The sequence below is a fragment of the Lygodium microphyllum genome, chromosome 30 (assembly GCF_053477565.2).
Source record: "Lygodium microphyllum isolate KBCC chromosome 30, Lygodium_microphyllum_v1.1.10, whole genome shotgun sequence".
In the NCBI taxonomy this organism is placed as follows: domain Eukaryota; kingdom Viridiplantae; phylum Streptophyta; class Polypodiopsida; order Schizaeales; family Lygodiaceae; genus Lygodium; species Lygodium microphyllum.
In genome coordinates this window covers 59,719,460-59,740,945 of record NC_141164.1, presented here as the reverse complement: position 1 = coordinate 59,740,945, position 21,486 = coordinate 59,719,460, and the positions used below count along the sequence as shown (strand labels likewise).

Below are 21,486 nucleotides of genomic sequence, written 5' to 3'. Positions count from 1 at the left end.
ACCATATGCATTTGCATAACAACTCACAATTACTAGAGTGATCCCAATGGTGGAAATATTGTTAGCATATAGTACCCTGGATGTGGGAGTGGACATGCAACTTCCCCTTGAGTAGTAGGCAGTACTTCAGACCTTCTATGCTCTGTTGACCCTAATTGAGCCAATTCCAAAGTCAGTTCTGACTAAAACGCATCAAGTGCAACATTGAGGATGATCTCCCACGTCACACTCCTCCATCCATTTGCATCCATCATATGTGAAACAATATTGAAACTTTATCCAAAAGCACATGGAACCTTTACCTCTAGCTCCTCATGCCCCAAAACTCTTGCACTAGGTTCTAGGCATTTTCCCCTTTGGAGTGTGGGAATCTTTTGTACTTTTACATTGCTGTAATTCTATCTTAACCATCATGAAACCTCGCATCTAGTTGACTAGACCCTCATGTATACTTGACATGCAAGGAGCATGAGATGCAATAGGAAACATTCCTGTTTGCATACTTTGGACCATTGCAATGTCATTGTGTATAGAAATTTGCATACTACCAGTCATACCAAGATTCATTTTCCCATACATTGCATGCATTACTAAGTTATATTTTCCCTGGTGACTAGCACTATGTAGAGCATTTGTATGACTAACATTAATACCAAGGGTCCCATGTGAAGATATGCTAGGGTTTGCACTAAGGAAACATAGAAACTACGGCCACAACTGAAACACAAAACTTAGACCAGTGATGTGCAAAACTCCCCCTAAACACAAAACTCAAAAGTCAAATATAGAAACAAACACAAACAGAGAGAGATGAAATGAAATGATATATTAACGTCTACAAAAGGCCATAATGGCCTATGAGACCATGAGTTACAATCATGTGTATGATGGTACAATTGTTTGAGCAAAATATGTAGTACAAAGCAAAATAAGAAAGGAAACTATCCATGGCTATGTGTAAAACATAGAGCTCTATCTAGTAATAATGAGCTCCAGATGGTAGAATCTCATGTGGGTATGGAGGGCCTAGCTCTAGCTCGAGCAATAATCCCCTATCTCTGCCTATGAAGGTGTCATCGGTGTTTGTGTCGAGGCCTAGGACGTTTGGATTGGCTAAGCTAAATGGCCCAATCAATCAATACTCCTTGTTTGTGTGTGGATTGTGGCGGTGAGAGAGTCTCTTGTGTGGACCAAGGCTGTAACTGTACTGAAATCTCCTAAGTCTCCTTTGCAAAGAAGTCTTTGAGCTGCCTCTATAAAGGGCCTTGGTGTCCTGGAGCAGCTGTACTCCTGAGGCGCATGTCACAAAGCCATTGTATCTGAAGGAGAAAGAGGCCAAGGTTAGTAAAATCCATGACTTTGGATAGCGGTCCAAATCCGTCTCTAAAGAGACAGTGGAAATGACCACAAATCTCATAATACGCTAGGTAGTGGCATATATAATTCTCCTTTGTCTCTGGCTCTAACTAATATATCTAGCATATGCGCTCCTTTGGTGGATGGATCTATATATGCCAATCTCAATCTCTTATTGATGTGAAGAGGTGCACAACTGGACAGTAATACATTTGATCCCATGGGAAAGGTGGGTGTCCATGTATTTCGGGCGAACAATAAATCCGTCGTTTGTAGTACGAAGGAAATGCTCATGGTAGAAAGAGATCTTTATCCCTAGCTCTTGTCCTGGCATCAACCATGTCCGCCTGATATCCAATTGGGTAAGACCCATCCTGATGATCCTACGAATCTCTAACCTACTCAAATCAAGAGACGGTGTATCAAGGGAGTATTGGAAGGGGGGTAAATTGTCCATGCTAAAGCCATGTAGCTGAAGCTAGGTCGACATTTGTGCATACCAACATGAAGTATCACCCTCTCTAGCAAGCTACGTGGAGGACTCAAGAGCCAACCGTGCATATATGTGTCTGGATAAGTCCAATAGGCTATGTATGTATGCGACCGATTGAATGAGGTCCTTTGCTACAATTGGTGTAGCTGCTAGCTCAACTATGATGATCTCATGTGGAATTGAGGCCTTACATCTGATGATCTTGGATATCATGGACACTAGGGGTTTCTCCATCGACCTCCGTCCATCATAAGTGCACCCTGATCCACTACGGTGGTCAAGACTGGGCCCCCATATCTGTACTCCATAGAGTAGTGTGGATGTGACTAGTGTATCAAGAAAGAAAGAAAGATATATTAACGTCTACATTGGCCTATGAGACAAAATCAAGAGTACATCCATGTCTAATGTCATCTCATCAATAAGGTAAAGATAACATTACAAATAAGTGGGTGGCGTATGAAACAATACTGAAAATAACTGAATGATGGGACTATACTAGGGTTGAACCATGTGTAGTGTTGTTCCATCGATAGAAAAGAAAAGGAAAGGAAAGGAGAACGAGATCTAATAGAACCATGTATAAAAGTGTGGTGGAGACTATGGGCTGTAACTGATCTCAGGATTTGCACATGATCTCAGATATGATGTAGTCCCTAGCTGCTTCACTGATATGCCTGGTGGTGAGTCTTCGGTGTCTTGTGATAATGGCTCTAATCCGACTGTGGTGTGGCCTCCTCGGATGTGGTCTTGGTAGACGGGGTCGTCGTGCTTGACAAAGGGAAATGGCTCTATCCAATGTGACTTCATGGTGTGACCTATAAGGTGTCTGGCGGGCTGGCTCTCTCTGCTAGGTTGGTAGTGTCAGTAGGATTGGCTTTGTAGAAGAAGCCTGTCACTACTCTTTGTGTGTGTCCCTCTAGGTGAGCTGGCCTCCTGTCTGGTAGTAGTGCAGTTCGGCGCCTCTCGAGCTCTAGGAGGAAAAGACCTAGTCATCTCTGGTCCTCGTACTCCATGACGTGACGAAGGGGTCCAAATCCATCACAGAAGAGGCAGTGGTACTATCCTTGTATGTCATAGTATACTATGCATCTGCATATGTAGTGCTCCTCTGTCTCAGGCTCTTGACCACAAAGCTGGCAAATCCTATCCTCTACCAGGGTATTTGTCCATCTGCCTGTCTCCATCTGAAGCCTATGTGAGGAGGTGCGAATATGTCCGATAGCAATCTGTACGCTATGGGAGAGATGGGTGTCCATATATGTTGGCCAAATAGTGAAACCATCATTAGAGAGACACAAGAAACGACTCCTGTTAGAACTCCATCCTCGATCCTAGAGGGAGTGGTGGATGGATCCATGTCCTTGCTGTCTCAATCCTCAAGATATTAGCTTTGATCACTTGGTTTCAACTCTGATCGGCTGAGAGAAAGTGTAGGGCAGTCAAGGCTATAATCCAAAGGTGGAAGACGGTTAATATCCAAACCATGTAGGCTCATCCAAATAGCCATCTGTGAAAACCAACAGCTCTTCTTGTCTCTTGCTGCTAGTTGTCTAGATGAGGTTAGTGCCAATCTCTAGAGTATCTATGGCATGGAAGTTCCCACAGTCTGTGCCAAAAGGTCACTGCCCTGAAGAGTACCTCCGTAACTATAGGTGTTGCCCCTAGCTCTGCTCTGACAATGGGATGTGGGGTGGAGGGCTTACTCCTAATCATGTGTGCTATCATCATGATCAATGGCCTTTCCATGCTATCCCAACCATCATAATAATCCCTCTCTACTTCAATCTAATCAGTGAGTGGGCTAAGACGCCTGTGGTACAAGCTGCAACCCCATACCTCTGCTCCATATAGTAATGTAGGTGTGACTAGGGTGTCAAACAACCACAATTTGGTACGGGGCTCCTGGAACTATATGTGAGCACATTGACTCTCGAGTGCCCCTAGTGCTGTGTATCCACGTGCGAGACGTGCCTTTGATGCCCCTCTCAATGAAAAACGTGGGCAGGAGAAGGTGATTCCCAAATAGACATATTCCCTCACATGCTCTAGTATGTCTCCCCCAAATGTGAATTGGTATATAGATCTAGTCACCCATGATGTTGAAGTATTGAAAACCATGATTTTGGTCTTTCCAAGGTTCACTGTGAGGTCTTTATCTCTACAGAAGATGTGCAAACCATCTAGATGGCATTGCAATCCCTCCGGTGAATTTGAAATGAGAACAATATCATCTGCATACAATAGTATCGGTATTAGCACCCCTGCCAGGCTGGCTCTAGCTCCTTCTCCTCGGTCTATGTAATCAGACACTTCATCCATGTATAGACCAAACAAAGTGGGTGAAAGTGGACATCCTTGTTTCACTCCTATGGTACTATCAATCCTCTCTGATAGCCCCCTAGGTGCTCGTACATGACCTGTCAATGCCTCATATAATGTATAGACACCCCATCGTATACGCTCTGATACTCCAATGTCCTGTAATCTCTGCATGATGCATGTACGAGGCACTGTATCAAAAGCTTTGCGAAACTAATATGTCACAAGCATGTGAGAAATGTTCTGCTACTAGTCCATCCTCATCCTGTGCCCTCCCATTTTGTAATCTATAAATTGCATCCCTAACCATTTTCCATGTGAAGAAAGACCATTGTGTTGGCCTACAAGCTTGTGGGGGCTGCATAGGTGGCTGTTCTGGTAGGTCATACAGTTGTCTCCCATAGTCAAGCCAAGCATCTAGTGATGTATTCTATATGGGGGGATTGTCTTTCATGAAACATCTTCCATGCGCTCTTGCTATTCCGCCCCAAAAATAGTTGATATATCTCTGCTTCTGCTTTTGCTAAGTAGTCTTGTTTCTTCTTCCGCACAAGGCGTTTGAAGAACGCCTTTGCTTGGCGATGTGTCTGAGTGCCTAGCTCCACTTCTCTTTGTAAGCGAGCTCGGGTGACTCTACACTCATCATCATACCAGCTATTTTGGGGAGCAGTAGATCGTGTGGGTCTACATCAGGGCAAGGTGTGCGGGAATGCATACATGGCTGATCCATGTATGGCCTTTGCTAAATCCCTTGTACATTCTTCCAACGATCTACTCAAGTTTCTTTGATGACCTGATGGTCTGATGTAACAGAGAGAGAATGCTTACCTGATGGTGTGATATAAATATTTACTACTTAATTCAATTATCTTCACGAAAAGAGAGAGAGAGAGGGGGGGGGGGGGGAGTGTAGAGAACTCTAAAGTGAATAAGTATTGTAAATAAACATAAGAATATACAGAATGCTCAAGAGCAGAGTTGAAGAGTGTTGGATGTGATGTCCACCACAAAATGTTGATCATCGAGTTAGTAGGAGACCCAATCGACATTAGAGGAAGTGGAGGATAATGCAGGTGGCCACACCAGCTGCAAAACGCAAGGTAGGAAGTAGTCACCAGGTGATGGAGTCTATCACTAGGATGCAGATGATGCAAACATAAGTTGTTTGGGCATGGAAGATGTTGGTGACAGCTAGAAACACCAAATGTAGTAGTGTAGAGCTCCCAAGGCAGCAGAAGCGATAGTAGGATCGAGATGCTAGGTGATGGAGAGGTTGATGACGTGGCAGCAATTGCGTGGGTTGGATAGCCATTGAGTGGAAGGTTGATGGCTGAAATCTACTCACAGGAGTGAGAAACTTGGTCACAAGGTTAAGGATGAATGGTGGGCAGCTCATATATTTATATATGCATAAGGATCCTCTCAAATCAGGGTTTTGCATGTGGGACACAAACTCACTATTTTGGGGGTGTTTTAAAGAGCCAGTCAATATGTAATGAATTTTTGGCTCAACACCCCCTCTCAAGCCCAAAACCAGAAGCAAGAAGGGACTAGAAAAAAATCTCAAGTCCAGTTTTACCCCAAGGCATCTCATTCCAAAGCAGTTGTATCGAACAAAGGGTGCATCTTGGCTACCTAGTGGTCTTCCAAGACTACAAAAGTGATGGTTATCTTACCAATGGAGTCCAAGTGATTACCCTAGAGAGGCCATGGTATCGGACAAAGGATGCTCATCGGTTGCCTAATGGCCTACTAAAAGTTGTGAAGGCTGATGGAACCACATTGAACCCTTTTTTTAAAAATTTGGTGGAGAATAGATACGGTTGGTGGCCTTTCAAGTAACAGTGCCCCGTGGGGAGAATGAAAAGGGATGGTTAGATCCAACATATCTCAAAACAAACAAGATAACCCATCCACTTGAGGGTATTGATGTCGAAGGAAAGGGTGATGAAGTATGGTGAGGTGGTGGTAATGCAAGGATAGAAACCCCCTCTCAACCTTGGACAAGGCCGAAGGAGAAAGAGAAGTTTGATATTGGTCTTCGTGTAGAGCAAGAACCATGATGATAGATAAAGATGAGAATAAATTGCCCCAACTAGAAGAGCTATGTAGAAGTCATTGCCATGCAGCATAAAGAGAGATGTTGCATGACCTGTTGTGAAAGGGGAAGTCTCCATGCTAGTAGAAGAGCAAATCTTCTAGGAAGATGAAACCGTGAAAGGAACAATGCATGTCCCATCTCTAGCCTAAGAAGGACCAATGGAAACCTGCATGTTAGCCCTAGACTAAATTTCAAAACCTTGTAAAAGAGATTAGAATTTGCAAAACATAGGTCAGTAGTGAGATGCTCGAAAGCAAAACAAAACAAAAAATGACAACTAAATGAAGAAACAATGCAATGAGTGTATGTAGCAAAAGATCAAAGAAGGCAAAACTAAGGATGCGGCCAGCATTACATATGTCAAGTAGCAGATTGTTGCTAATGAAATGCCTGATGAGGTGGAGAAGTGGTCCTAGATGGGGGTGCAGAGGATGAGCTAGGAATGGATACAAAGAGTGCAATGGGTGAGGAAATGGCATACCAATTAGCTAATCCTTCAGGAGTATTGAAATATCTAGGCTATTGAGGTTGTTTGTGTGCCACATGTCCATCGGCCATTATAGGACACAAGGAGCAGAGCAGTAGTGGGAGGCAAATCCCATCTAGCAAGAGTGGAGGTATTCATAGCGGTCTGCTAAATTTTCTTAGGAGACAAACCTTAGGCCTTGGTGAGACTATTGTACATATGGCCCTTATCTTTGGTAGTATGTGAAAAACCTATTTTTCTCAGGGAGCTGTTGTCAGATGGGTTTTGTTTCTTTGCTTTAGTTGGAGAAAGGGGTGTCACCATTGTTTTGGCTTGCCTTTGCATCTTGTGAGTTCTTACCATGGTCAATTTTCCCTTGGGAATGAGAGGCAACTAAACCCCTCTTTGAATAAGAGTATTTGGGAAACAACTTTTGGACTTGATCATGTAGCCATGTTGTCTCAGTAACAAAAGAATTGACACTCCAAGTCATAGAAGCTTGGCAATTAGGGCAATAAGATGACATATTGGATGAAGTGGAAGTACTTTTTAGGTAGCTTATTCAAAAAGAACGTAAACTGATCGTTGTTTGACTTCAAAGAGCTAGTAGCTCCAAACTTAGCAAGAAATGGCCTATATTGGGGTCATCTTGATTTTTAGATCATCCCCTTTCTTAATGGAAAACTCTTGAATCTCAAAATGGAGATTGATAGGTTGAGTGAAGTATCTCATCGCATAGTGGTCAATGAGATGAATCCAATGCTTAGATGCGATGGGAAAATATTGTGATCGAGAGTGGAACTCGGGAAGCAACCCATGCATTAACTCAACATTGGTTGTGGCATTGTAGGCTCTCCATTGACGGATGTGCTTAGGATGAGTAGTCGAGGGTCTAGCATAGGCTCAAGACCAACTATTAGGTCTCAAAGTTCTTGAGATTCAAGTACTTGCTGCATGAAGTTCAGCCAAGTGGTAAAATTCGACCCGTTGAAATAAGTCTTATCTGTGAAGACATTTGGCTGTTGCACAAGAGTGGTAGTCCTGCAAGAAGGATAATGTGTGTAGAGGGTTTGGTGGTTGAGTGGAGTACACTTGGAGTTAATCCCAAATTGCCCACCATGCATGCAGGAAGTGTGCACAGTGGATCCAAATGTGGGCATAGATGAACTGGGCATGGGCATGGTGACCGCACGAGTAGCCCATGGAGTGGATAGGGACACATGGAGTAGAAGATGGAGATCCCTACATAAGAGTGACCCATGCAATGTATGATGATGTATCATAAAGTAGAGGACAGAAATTCTTGCGTCTGGAAGATCGATGAATGGGGATGTGAGTGACTAGGGGTAGTGAGGGGGATGCCCATCACAACCAACCTAGGATGAAAAGAACTGCTCACTTGTGGGTATGTGGAAGGCATAGTGTTAAAGGGTGGTATTCCCCTAATGATATACCAGGGTGCAAAATGGTAGTAAAGTGAGGATACGTAGAATATGATGTGAAGAAAGAGAAACTGCTAGGAGTGGCGATGGAGGATCCAACTCCCAATGTGTTGGATGTGGAAGTCCTGTGTCATGTGACAAAAATCGAAAATAGAAGAAAAAGAAGATGAAGGTGAGTTGTCATCTTCATCCCTGAGTCCGTAATGCCTCCTGAAGGCCTCCAAACAATCGTAGGAACTCGAGAAGGAGTCCGAGACATTATGAATCAGCAATGTGTCATTTGTGTATCTCACACCAAAACCAAGCCTTCAAAATATCCACAAGATACTCTTTACAAGAGCACTGGCTTTGATACCATGTGAAGATATGCTAGGGTTTGCATTGAGGAAACACAAAAAGTACAACCATGATTGAAACACAAAGATAGTGATATGCAAAACTTAAAATTCACACACACACACACACACTGTGAGGATTGTGGCATCCATTGAAGATGGATCCCAAGTGCTACAGTGTGTGTATGTGTATGTGCTGTAACCACCTGTCAGAGATGTTAGAGTACAAGAAAATGCAAAACGTTAATCACTAAGGTAGTAAGAGACCCAGACAACTGCAGAGGAAGTGAAGGATGATGTAGGTGGCTGCACCAACTGCAAAACACAAGGCAGGAAGCAGATGCTAGGTGGTGGAGCTTGTCGTGCCAAGATGGAGATGATGCAAATGCAAGCTATTTAGGTGTGGAAGATGCTGGTGATGGCTAGAAACACCAAACATAGCAGTGTAGAGCTTCCCGAGCAGCAATGTGATAGTAGAATGGAGACACTAGGTGGTGGAGAGGCTGATGATGATGTGGCAGCAGTCGCATGGGCTGGATTGCTACGAAGGGGAAGGTTGATGGCTGAAATCTGCACGTAGAGAGAAACCTACACAGAAGAATAAGGTTGAATGGTGGGCAACTTGTCTATTTATAGATGTGGAAGGATCCTCTCAAATTAGTGTTTTGCATGTGGGATACAAAAACTCTCTAGAATCGCTCCTTGGTTTAATGAAACTTCGGGTAATTTATTGTTTGGGGCTATTTTAAAGAGCTTATGAGCATATAATGAATTTTTAGCTCAACATGCCAAACATAGTGGGCTACATATATGTATTGCCAAACATGCTACCTTGTGCCCCAACATCATGCCAACATTGCTATGCATTGGGTTTTCCATTCCACTTGCCATAGCTAGATACTTTGAATGCCTTGCATGACATCCATTGATGGTTGTGCATTTGGTCCTTGCATCTCCATGGTTGAAGTGTTACCAACCATTGCTTGGAAAACCAAGCCACCACCAAAGTACCCTGGGTGACCCACATTAGTATGCATGCCTTGCTGTCCAAAAAGCATTGGATTGGCACTTCCAAGTTGGCCTTGCATATTCATCAACTGTCTTGTTGGCATCATTTGCTTATGCTCATTATCCACAATTGGAACAAAATGCTGCTACATTGGCTCTTTCCTTCAATGTATCTTTTTGTCTCAAAGATCTTGAAGACAAATTTCTCTTCTTGCCTTTGCTATCCTCCTTTGGGAAATTCAAAAAACGTATAAATCAAGGATCATTTGCCAATTGGACAAACATTTTAGGTGTTATCCTTAGTTGATCCTTCAATTGGTCATCAAATTCCTCTTCCTCTAGCTAGTCATTGGGCCTAGAAGGACCTGCTTTTTGGGTCTTAACCAACATTCATTGCTTACTGGCCCATGCTGAGTGTCCTGTCCAAGATTAGGCATTGCATTTCCCCTTCACCTTGTGAATTTTCAAACTAAGATGCATCATCACTACCTAATCCATCCCACTATATGAAGACATCCTTGTTGGAACACTCACTTGATTACAATTTCAGCACTAAAGCAATGCTTCTAACTTCCAATCAAGTACCATAGGCCAACCAAATCAAGGGAATTGATGATATCCCAGCAATCGAACCATGAAACTAGCCAATCCTTCTCCAAAATGGTGGTAAATAACGTGATTGAGCACTAATTATAGCAAGCATAATATTCACATAAACTGAAAATACAAATGTTCCCACTTAATCATTGACATTGGATACTCAGTTGGCCCCCAAAACTAGTGCCCCTTGCAGTATTTCTTTAGGTTCTACACTAAGATTTGGCTCCTCTCCTTGACTATGTAATGTCTCTTCTATCAAAAATGGCAAGCAAGCCTTCAATCTGATTTGCCCCTCGATCCAATAGGGGATTGGCCTCTAATTGACCCTTGGCTAGTCAAAATGAACCCCAAATCCAATTGGGATGGCTGGCTTTTTTAAATCTCTAGCAATTCCTTGAATTCAAAGTGCTAATTTCAAGTACCAGGCCTTCAACTTCTTGGAACAATACCCGAGGTGCTTGGTATACCCAACAAAAACACACCTACTCTCCGCTAGGGTGTGAAAATGGCTGAGATCTACTAAGGGATTTCTTGTAGAGGAGAGAGAAATCTTTGATCTCTATCGCAAGAAAGTGCTCAAATTTGTTGTTGCTCTACTAGAAATGGCTGAATGATTGTAGCCCACCACCAAAAAGACTCCCACATGTAGTCACTTGTCCTTGTGGACCCCAAATTTGTTATCCTTTGCTTGTAGATAGCCTATAGGTGGTGTCGTTTGCTTCCAATGGCCTCATGATCAGGTGGCAGTAGCTCTTTGATTGTCTCCAATGGCTGGGCTAATCACCAATCACTCTCTCCTCCTCTTCCAGCCTCCACAATGTTGGAATGATCTTCTAGTAGCCTCCAACAACCTTTCCCCTAGTTGCACGGGAAAGATTTGCCACTTGGCAGCCTTCTAAATGGATTTTTTAGCCGTTTAAATCCATTTTTGGAAATAATAATTCTAAAAATTAATTTGGCCCTTTGTCCTTGCTCAGAAAATTAGCAATGCTCATCCACATTTAAATTGGCTAGGCCATTTTGACTCCGAAGTAGTCCTATGCTTAAATTGATCCTTAAACTAGCATTAGTTCATTCATTAATGCCTAGTTCCTAGTGCCACCACTGACATTTATTGGTCAATTAAATTCCCTAGGTCAAAATTGATGCCAAGCACTACCTAGTACCTACCCAATATAACTTATTACAACTTTCGCCTTTGGCACCCACTAACATCTTGGAACACTTGTACCTCACATTTGCACATTTTATTAATAACTAAATCAAATGTTAAGCAAAGCATTAAAAATTCATGTCCCCCAATAGCACTAGTGGTCGATCACTGAGCAGTGGGCACTAGAGGCATTGGAGGAAGAGGGATCCACTATTGTCTTACAAATCAACTTTCTCCTTCATCTCGGGTCTCTTGAGTCTCTGATCTTTTGATGTCACTCGAGGGGGGGAAAAGATTTAGGATGAGACTGATGGCCACTGCACAGAAGAGGGCTGCCATTGCAGGGGGTGTGGCATCCATTGTGGGTGAAGGCAGAGCAAAAGGGGCTAGAGGGCTGGTGGGCAGCCCCTGGCAGAAAACCAAGCCAGGTGGCATTAGCTGGCCAGGAGGTGGGCACAAGGCAGTTGGGTACAGGGCATGGGTGACAGCTTGCTGGCAGTGGTAGCACTTTGAGGCAGGAGAGGCAGGGGCAGGAAGGCAGGACTTGCAGTTGGCAAGAGCAGCAGGCCTGGCAGGCAGTGGGCCAGGGGCCAAGAGAAACCATAGGTGGCAGGAGCAGCATGTCTGTTGGGCAGTGGGCAGGAGGTGGGAAAAAGGGCAGGTAGGGGGAGCAGCAGGACTGTCAAGAAGGTGAGCAAACGTTCCTAGAGATTGTGCAGCTAGCACAACGGCAGCAGGGTCAGTTTAGCAGTGTTTGGTTCTTAGAGGTGTGGTCGAACAAAGACAAAAAATGACAAGGTAAGACTGTCAATGCCCATCAAAACTAGCGCCATTACCTCTAAAGTAATTCCTGCAGAATGTGTTATGGGCTTGCTGTAGCAGTGTAGTCAAAGTTGTATAGTAATGATTTCACAATTCTCACATCTGACTTTCAGTGCGACATCTCTGATTTATCTCCTCCTTTCTTTCTTTTTTAGAGCTTTCTATCCTAACACCTCGTGTTTACTTGTGCAGTTCCCATATTACAATTTTGTTGATAGAGAAGCCATGTATAAAGTGGGATCTTTATTCTATGGAATCTATTTTATTGTGAGCTATCCAATGTTTTTCAGGTGTGTGCTCTTTTACATGTAAATTTTATGTGATTATGATGAAGTTTTAACACATAGTCAGTGACTATTGTGATCATGTTCTAATGTTTGACACTAAATACAAAAAGTAGCTTAATACAAATACTGAGTAGATGCTTTTAGTTGACCATGCAAGCATAAAATTTCAGTAAAAGAATTCTGACCAAATCAAAAGATATTAAGAAATGAGGTTTCAGGTCTTAGAGACCATTGTATTGTATACAATGTCTAAGCTTGCAAGGGAGCATCCGTACAGTTTTTGTGCGAGCATAGACACTATTCTTTAATGCAAGGTTATGAAGGCAAGGTGCCACAACCAGCCACCTTACAACTGTGAACTCTCAATTGTTCTTTGGTTAACCTCAAGAAACAAGTGTTTCTTATGTGATCAATATGAAAGAAGCGTGGGAGCTTTGAGCAGAATATAAGGAGAAAAATCAACTAGGTCCTTGTTATATGTGCTCAATACCAAAAACATGTATCACAGTTTGAGATCTTGCAGTGAACATTCTAAAATGTGGCAAGAATCATCTCAACAATAGTGTGAGTGCAGCAAGACAACACGGAGGGAGGAGCTTGCAGGATGTTGGTCATGCTTCTCCCAAACCATGAAATTTGTCAATTGGTTTTTGTTGAAACTGGTGTGTCCCAGCTTTGTGCAGCCTTTGCTGACAATCAGAACACATAGGCAGTCCAACAAGCCTCTTGATCCTTGAAGGCCAGACATAGGGTGTGAACCTCCTTTTGAGTGCACCCAACAGAAGTGAAGGAACATGGAGGAAAACGAAGACAGATGAAATGCAAAAGAAATTGAAGGAAAACATTCTGGTCTGAACACAATAGAAGGCTGTGAACAGTCAGCCCTTGCACATTTCTGATTCACACAGTGAGGGCACCAAACTAATGGCAGAAGATGAGAATCTGTCTGAGGAAGATGATGGCAGAAACTTGCAACACACTCTGTAAAGTAGACTGTGCAGTGTGTACAGTTTGAAAATAGCAGTGTATAAAATAATCAGGGCCTAGAAATCCTAATCTTCACCTGGTGTACCTATAATGAAGGCATTTGACACACAAGAAAGACTGACAGACTACAATAGTGTCAGTGCTCCTAATGTCCTCGCCTGCCTGGGATTGAGGTTCACATGAATGAGATGTACATAGAACAAGACACAGAAGAATGCTTGCTAACACCCCCTTTCCAATATTGGGTGTGGCTGAAGAAACAAGAATCAGAGAATTCAATGGAAGATTTGAACATGCGAATGTTGATGAGATAACCAGCCAAGAAGCATGATCACCTCTCTAGATGAGAATCTACAGATAGGGGTCATGTTAGGCCTTGAATGAGTCAACACCGAATGTATCCAATTGAAAATGGAGAGCCAAGTCTTTTTGATTCAAGTAGAAGACGATAGCAAGGAGCTATCACAGGCGCAGAAAAGCTCTCCTGCCCAAGATAGATCTCAAAGACCAAAGGGCAAGGGATGGGCATGCTAGTAGCAAGGAAGGATGGCTCCAAGAAGAGGGAAAGTAGCCACTATGTAATGTAAAGGCCCTGTGAAGATGTGCATCTCTAAAAGAGTTCCCAACGATCCTAGGAATCCCCCTCTAAGATTAATAGAAGGTCCAAGGAATCCAAAGCAGCATCATTGATGTTGGTAACCCCTTTGAATGGAGTAGAGGGTCTGAGGGAATCACCGAATTAGATGGTAGGGGACAGGCATGAACCTATGGAAGAGAAGGTAGCTTGATGGGTGAGGCAATAGGGAAATTCTAGGCAGGACCCTAAACAAGACAAGGGGAACGGAGCCAATAAAGCTAACACTCCTAACAATTTGCCGAAAGAACAGCTCCTAAGGTAGCATCCTCTACAAAAACGACCTAGTCAATGAAGATAGTTTGAGTATGAACATGGGTAAGGTCATATAGACTGAGAGTAGATAGAATCCTGAATTTGGAACATGGAGGATCTTTGCTATATGAAATTCAAAGATGGACAGCTGGGTAGAATTGGCATGGTGCCCACACCAATGATAGGCACTAATGATATGTTACCTATGGTGATTGTATCCTCATGAGAATGGAGATCCTTGAGCCAATCACACATGTAAGTCATGTGACCTGAAGCACTGCTATCCACAAACCAGGGTCTCTTTGAATATGAGAAAACCAAGGGAGAGTCCTCCACTTGATGAGTGTGAAGGAAGACTAACTAAATCATAATGGTAGGAGCAATGTTGATGAAAAAGTAGGTCCCTTTACTCCATCCTTTGCATCAGGGCGAAGATGAAATCACTTTTTCCAATACTTCTACTCGAAATGCGAGGTCTTCCCACAATGTGAACACTTGGGAAATCCTTTTCGCTTGTTCTCTTTTTCAAAATCAAAGTTAGAAGAAGATTTTGATTTGATCTTATTCCCTCACTTATTCTTCATTTGTTAATCCTCTCATGATGTGCCAGTGGTTAAAGCACGGCTAGTGGATTCTATTCCTTCTAATATCTTGCATTTTGCTCAAGTGCCATAGTGACTAACTCCTCCCAAGTGATAGTGTTGTGAACACAAGATGTGAGGAGATTGGTGTAGAAGCTATCATACTTTGGGATCGTGGATGTGATAACAAAGTTGCAACCATGTCATCTGAGGCAACATGCTTTCCAAAGGATGCGAGGCCATCCCACGCACCCTCCATCTTTATTATGTGGATCCACAATCGTACAAGTAAGGTAGAGCAACAAAATCCCAAACCCCAGAGATGGAATGTGCCAAGAATACAGTCAACCTTGCACAACTAGGTGGCCCCATTTGAGCCATCAAGCTTGTCCCTATTCAGGAGATTGGGAAGGATGGGTACTTGAACAGGGGCCTGGGGGTGCCATGGCAGCCATCCATGGAATAGGGGACTTGGATGATGAAGGGGGATAGGAAATATGAAGAGATGGGGGATGGAGGGAGGTTGGTCACTCATGACTTGCATCTTGATACATGTCAGGAATGGTGGGGTCTTCATGTCCATTCACATGATCATCATTGCCTTTGCAATGATCCTTCAACGATCTTTATGGTCATGGTGCTCAGACTGGTGGTCCTCGTGGTCTCTATAATGTTGCTTGTCCATCCGATCTTGCTGATTATAGTGGTCTGCCATGTGTATCCTTGAAGAAACCTGCAAAAACAGGAAAATGGGTTGTATTTTGATGTGGATTGCTTCCTGGAGTTGAAAGCGATCTGTTTCTCGCTGTGTTTTGGATGAAGCTGCCTTCTAGAGATGAAAATAACCTGCTGTATGCTGCTTCAAGCTGCATTTTGATGATTGCTGCCTCTTGTGGATGAAGGCAACCTGCTGAATGTGGAAGCTGTCTGCTGCAAGGGCTGCTACAAGTTGCATCTCACCAATGGAGACCTGCTGTATGCTGCATTTTGGGATGAGGAACTGCTGATTGATGAAAATGACCTGCTGAATGCTGATGTTAGCTGTGGCGGGAGAGACAACTGCAAGGACTCCAATTTTAGGTTGCCTTGCTGCAGTAGATTAATCTGCAGCAGTCTGGGTTGAAACACAGCAGATTTGAGGGCTATCCATGACTTTGATGCCATATGAGTGTGCAACATAAGCAAGAGAACACAGAGGGAAGAGCAAATGAAACACAAAAGAAACTGATGGAGACTTGCTGTATCCTGTGTCTTGGGAGGATGACCTGCTGACTGACAAAAACAATGTGCTGAATGCTGACATCAGCTGTGGGAGGAGAGATGACAGTTGCAAGGACTTCAGTTTCAGGTCAAAATGCAGCAGATTTGAGGGCTATCTGTGACTACACTTGGCTCTGATATCACGTGAGAGTGCGCGATAGAAGCAAGGGAGCAGCGAGAGAAGAGGATAGAGGAGCGAATGAAACACAAATGAAACTGAAGAAAAGCACTTTGATCTGAACACTACAAGGCTGCAAATAGTCAGCCCCTACACGTTTGTGATCCACGTCAAGAGGGCGCTGGACTGATGGCAAAAGGAAAACCAAAAAGAGAGTTGTATTAATGTCTACAAAAGGCCAAATTGGCCTACGAGAAAAATATAGATACATCTGAAGTTTCCCAGGTAGAATAAAGAAACGGTAATCTAAAAGGAAACATCTAACTAAGAAACAACTACTGAAAATACCAAAAAAGCACCAGGGATCAAATCCAATGTAAAATTCACGTGGGGATCAAAATCATCCCAAGATATCTCTCATGGGTGTATCCAACATAGATAAGCTGAAGTGTCTAGATAGAGCTACTCGATCATGTGCCAATATCAATTGTAATTTACAGGAATGTGGACCAGCAGGCTGTGGACAGCATGCTCTATATCTGTAGGTGGCTTTAAGGTGACTTCCTGTAGTGGAACTAGGAGTTGTTCAAGGGTATGCTTTGAAGTTTTAGGTGTAGTCGCAAGTCTAAAAAAGTCAGTAAGGGTGCACTCTCGTGGATCTCCAAAGTATCTCTCTTAGGATTGTAAGAGGTGATCTTTATGTCAATGCAGGTCCAAAAGGAAGAGTCCAAGGCAATGCTGGTATGAGAAGTACATCACCCTTGGTAGTGATCCGAATCCCTCTCACAATGGACATTGGAGCATGCTCTATCTCATAGTACACAGAGCACCTACATATGTAGTGTTCCTCAATTTTCAACTCGAGCTAGAAAAGTTGGTAGATCCAGCCCTCGAGAGAAGGGAATCTGCTCCATAGCAACTGATCTCTTTTTGTAATTGGTGCAAGGATCAGCAAAGCTGACCAATAAATCCATGGTTCAAGTGTTTGTCCATGTATCTCGGCTGTATCACAAAACCATTGGGAGATACATATAGTATACGCTTCCGGTAGATAACCATCATCATCCACATATCTTAGGTAGGCGCCAACCAAGTCCTATTAGTGTGGAGTTGAAAATCTCCATCTTGATGACCTTGTTGAGCTCATCTTAGTTGATCTCTAAGAAAGGGGAATCCAAGATATACTATAGACGTGGAAGGTGATCCACATGTAGCCCATGTAGTTGCAACCATGTCTCTATCTAAGCATACCAACACTCAATTTCACCTTATAGTGTTGGCTATCTAGATGACTTTAGAGCAAGTCTAGAGTACCGTTGTCTTGATAGGCTCCAAAGCCTATGCATAAAAATGACTATCTCCAGAAAAGGTCCTTAGCCACATAGGTGGTGCTTCCATCTCTACTTTGACGATCTCATGTCGAACTAAGGACTTACTCTTGATCATCTAAGAGATTGTCATCGGAAGGTGTTGGGTTTTACTCACGCTTACGCTCACATAGGAGTGTTAGTGATCCTCCTGTAGGACATTGGGGCACTTTTTACTCTCTGTAAGAGAGGTTTTTTCGCCCTAGTCGCTAACACTCTTGTGTGAGCGTACTGCATATTTGTCGCCAAGGAAGAGCTTTGGTGAAGATGTCAGTCACATTCTTGTCGGTAGGACAATAGACAATGCTGCTATCCCCTGTATGTAACCTCTCTCTGACAAAGTGATATTATATCTCAATGTGTTTGGTGCGTGCATAAAACATTGGGTTCCATGCCACTACAATGGTACTCTAATTGTCAATAAACAAAGGAGTAGGCCCTATGATAGATACATCAAGATCAGCCAACAAACGTCTCAGCCGTACACCGTCAATTGTAGTAGTAAAAGCTACCTTGGACTTAGCTTTACAAGACGATGTGGCAATAGTGGATTGTTCCTTGCTAAGCCAAGAAATGCAAGAAGAGCCAAGAAACAAAAAATTGCCACTCGTAGAGTGACAAGAATCAAAATCACCAGCCCAATTTGAATCACTGTAAGCATGTAATTGCAACAGCCTCCCCTTGGCATAAAGCAACCCAACACTCATGGTGCCCTGCAAATAATGGAAAACACGCTTCACAGCTTGCCAATGTGACGTGTGGGTTGTGCATATATCTGCTCAAGGTTGAAACTGCAAACTAAATATCTGGCCTTGTGTTGCATAAATAAATGAGGCAGCTAACTGTTGAGGCATATGTATGGATATCAAACATATCATTCTCATCGTGCAAAGATGGCTCAAGACCAATCTCCATCAATGTGCTTGCTGGATTGCAATCTTGGAAGCCAAATCTCTCAAGGAGTTTACCAATATATCTGGACTCTGACAATCCAATGCCTCTAGCATCGTAAACAAACTTAATACCCAAATAGTAATGCAAAGGTCATCACAAATATAGAATCCATAGGATTGTTGGAACGACGCTCCTGCCATCGCGTTACTGTGCTACGCTACACCCCCACCCATCGCCTGTGTTTCCCCTCGCCAACTGTCCATGGCTGCCCCAGTGCTCCCCCCCGGTGACACAGCAACGAGATTGGTAGATCCTTAGCAGGAATTCACAATTGAAACCTCTGATCAAATGCTAGTGCATTCTACGAGTGTCCTCCATTCAAACACCTTGCGTGTCGTCCTATTTGAGGAACAGCACTTACCCATCCGCGCCACAGAGCTGGAGCTTAAAGAAACAACAATCTTTGGTTAGGTAGTAGGACATTCCCTATCCAAGGCCCAGCTTCGGGATCGGCTTCACTCCACGTTACGCATCGGCATAGCGCAGATAGCGAAGGCAATTCTAATGGATCAAGGGATCTTCATGGTACGACTTACCTCAGCGGACGCAACACGTGAGCTACTGGCTAGCTCACCCTATGCCTCCATGAGGGGGGTCATACATATGGTCCCCTAGTACAGTGGCTTCACAGTGGAGGCATTCGCACTCCACAACAGCTTCCTCAGACACTCGGTCACCCTACTATTCCCCGGACTGGCGATAGAGTATCGCCAGCTTGTGGAAGACTTCGGGTGGCTCTTCGGCACGGTCCTTCCTGCCTCTTTCGCAGACACACTGACAACTGAAGGAGTCCCAAAGATAGAGGTGGCAGTGAAAGAAACAAAGAATATACCACAGTTTCTAGAGATTGAGGCAGACGGACGCTCCTTCAGGCAAGAGTTGCAGCCTCCCCTTGCTGGACGGATCGACATCCTACTTCTACAAGAGAACAAGCTCACTCCCACCCAGGCCCAGCGGGTAGGGAAGGTACTCCTGGGCAGCTCACACACTTACTGGGAGCACGCCATCAGTGCCCATGGTAGGAGTGGGGGTGTTTGCACCTCTATTGGCCCGAGTCTCACGACTTGTGCAGGAGACCAAGGGACGATAATGGCAGGGAGGGTTCTATGGATCAGATTGGATATTGGGAACTCGTGCCTGGGAGTCCTCAATGTCTATGCCCCTACTGAAGTTAGGGCACACAACAGGTTTTGGGTGGAGATCGCAAAAGGACTCCCAGAGATGGACTCCTAGATTATTGGAGGAGACTTCAACAACCTGGAGGCTTTAGAGGATCAGCAAGGTAGAGGCAGAAATTACCAGGGCATGGCTGGGGAGGAGCAGGAGGCATGGGAGGTCTTTCTACTGGCAGTAGGAGCACGCGATGCTTGGAGAGACCTAGCCTTCCACAGGAGGGAGAGGTTGCTGAACTTCTCTAGGGGTTACAGGTGGCCATAGTACCCCGAAACGGCGCTTCGGCAGCACCGAAAGGGACCAACCATTTCGGACTGGGATGGAAACAAGAGACCGCCGTTTTGGGATCCTGCGGCCCGTTTTGTGTGGTTATCCAGCGCCTATCGTTCTCCTTCGCGACTTTGAACTCGCGCATGCGGCACACCATCAATTCTCGCCTCGGTCTTCCTCCTCCTCGAGCCTGCAGCTCCAGCTGCCACCACCGCCTCCTCCTCCTTCTTCTTCTTCTTCTTCTCCTTTAATCCATTACCTAGATCCTGACTTCTAAAGGCTAATCATATCATGGCGCCAGACCCATATTGGAGGCACATCACTCCAATCAAGGGATATGAGGGCTCCGGCGGACCAAAGAAGTGACGGTGCAACTATTGTGGATTGGAGAAATCGGGGAGTGTAACGCGCATGAAAGACCACTTGGCTTGCGTTCCCAACAAAGACATTGGGCCTTGTGCAAATGTGCCAACAGAAGTAATAGTAAGTCTCCATCTTTGGCGCCGAAAGCGTATGGATATTGAGCTAGAAGAGAACAAATCAACACCACATTGGGCCAATGAAACACAAGTGGGGCAAAGAGAGGCTAGTGGGCCTAGTGGAGCTAGCCAAATTGGAGGTGCCAGTGGCCCAGCAAAAAGAAGTGCATCCATATCCGTATCGGGTCCAAGCGCAAAAAGAACCCCGTTGCCATCTTCTAGTGGTGGTAGGCAAAAGGGCTCCTTGCATGGTGCAAGTATCCATGCAGAACTTCAGAGGCAAGCAATTGTGGAGGCAACTAGGAAACTCACACGATTATTTATTCCGTGTGCTATCCCTTTCAATGTGGCCACTACACATCAATGGAAGAAGACAATTAGGGCAGTAAGTTGCATAGGATGTGAGTGGAAAGTGTGAGTGAAAAGGTCCATCCCCAGATGCATTATATACACAGGAGCTTCGAAAGGAGAAAGCATCCATAGAGGGTCAATGGAAGCCCTTGAAGGAGACATGGGTGAAATACGGATGCACAATATTATGCGATGGATGGTCAGATATGCACCGAAGGAATGTTTACAATGTTTTAGTGTCTTCATATAAAGGCACCATGTTCATTAAGGCCATCGATGCCTTTGCCTCAGGTCTTACAATATTATGCGATGGATGGTCAGATATGCACCGAAGAAATGTTTACAATGTTTTGGTGTCTTCATGTAAAGGCACCATGTTCATTAAGGCCATCAATGCCTCTGCCTCAGGTCTTACCATCATAGGAGCTTTCATTTGGAAGCACATGTGACAGGTCATCATGGACATAGAAGTCCAAAATGTGGTGCAGGTGGTGACAGATAATGGAAGCAATTGTGTGTTTATGGGATGTATGCTTGAGGAGGAGTTTTCTAGCATAGTATAGACTCCATGTGCATCCCATCGCCTTGACTTGCTTATTGAAGATGTTGGGCAAATATCTTGGGTGGATGACATTTTCAAGACGGCAACAAGCATGGTAAGATTTGTGAAGA

At 44.0% G+C, this 21,486-nt stretch overlaps 1 protein-coding gene and 1 pseudogene across 2 annotated transcripts in view; both read left to right on the top strand.

Moving 5' to 3' along the window:
- Positions 1-21,486, top strand: part of CPI1 (cyclopropyl isomerase) — a 159,953-nt gene that overhangs the window by 95,811 nt on the left and 42,656 nt on the right. For both annotated transcript variants that reach the window (XM_087672767.1, XM_087672765.1), the window contains one exon: positions 12,291-12,388. In XM_087672767.1, coding sequence (XP_087528893.1) covers positions 12,291-12,388 — 98 coding nt within the window. The remainder of the gene's footprint in view (positions 1-12,290; positions 12,389-21,486) is intronic.
- On the top strand, positions 17,925-21,466 carry LOC148009895 (uncharacterized; annotated as a pseudogene).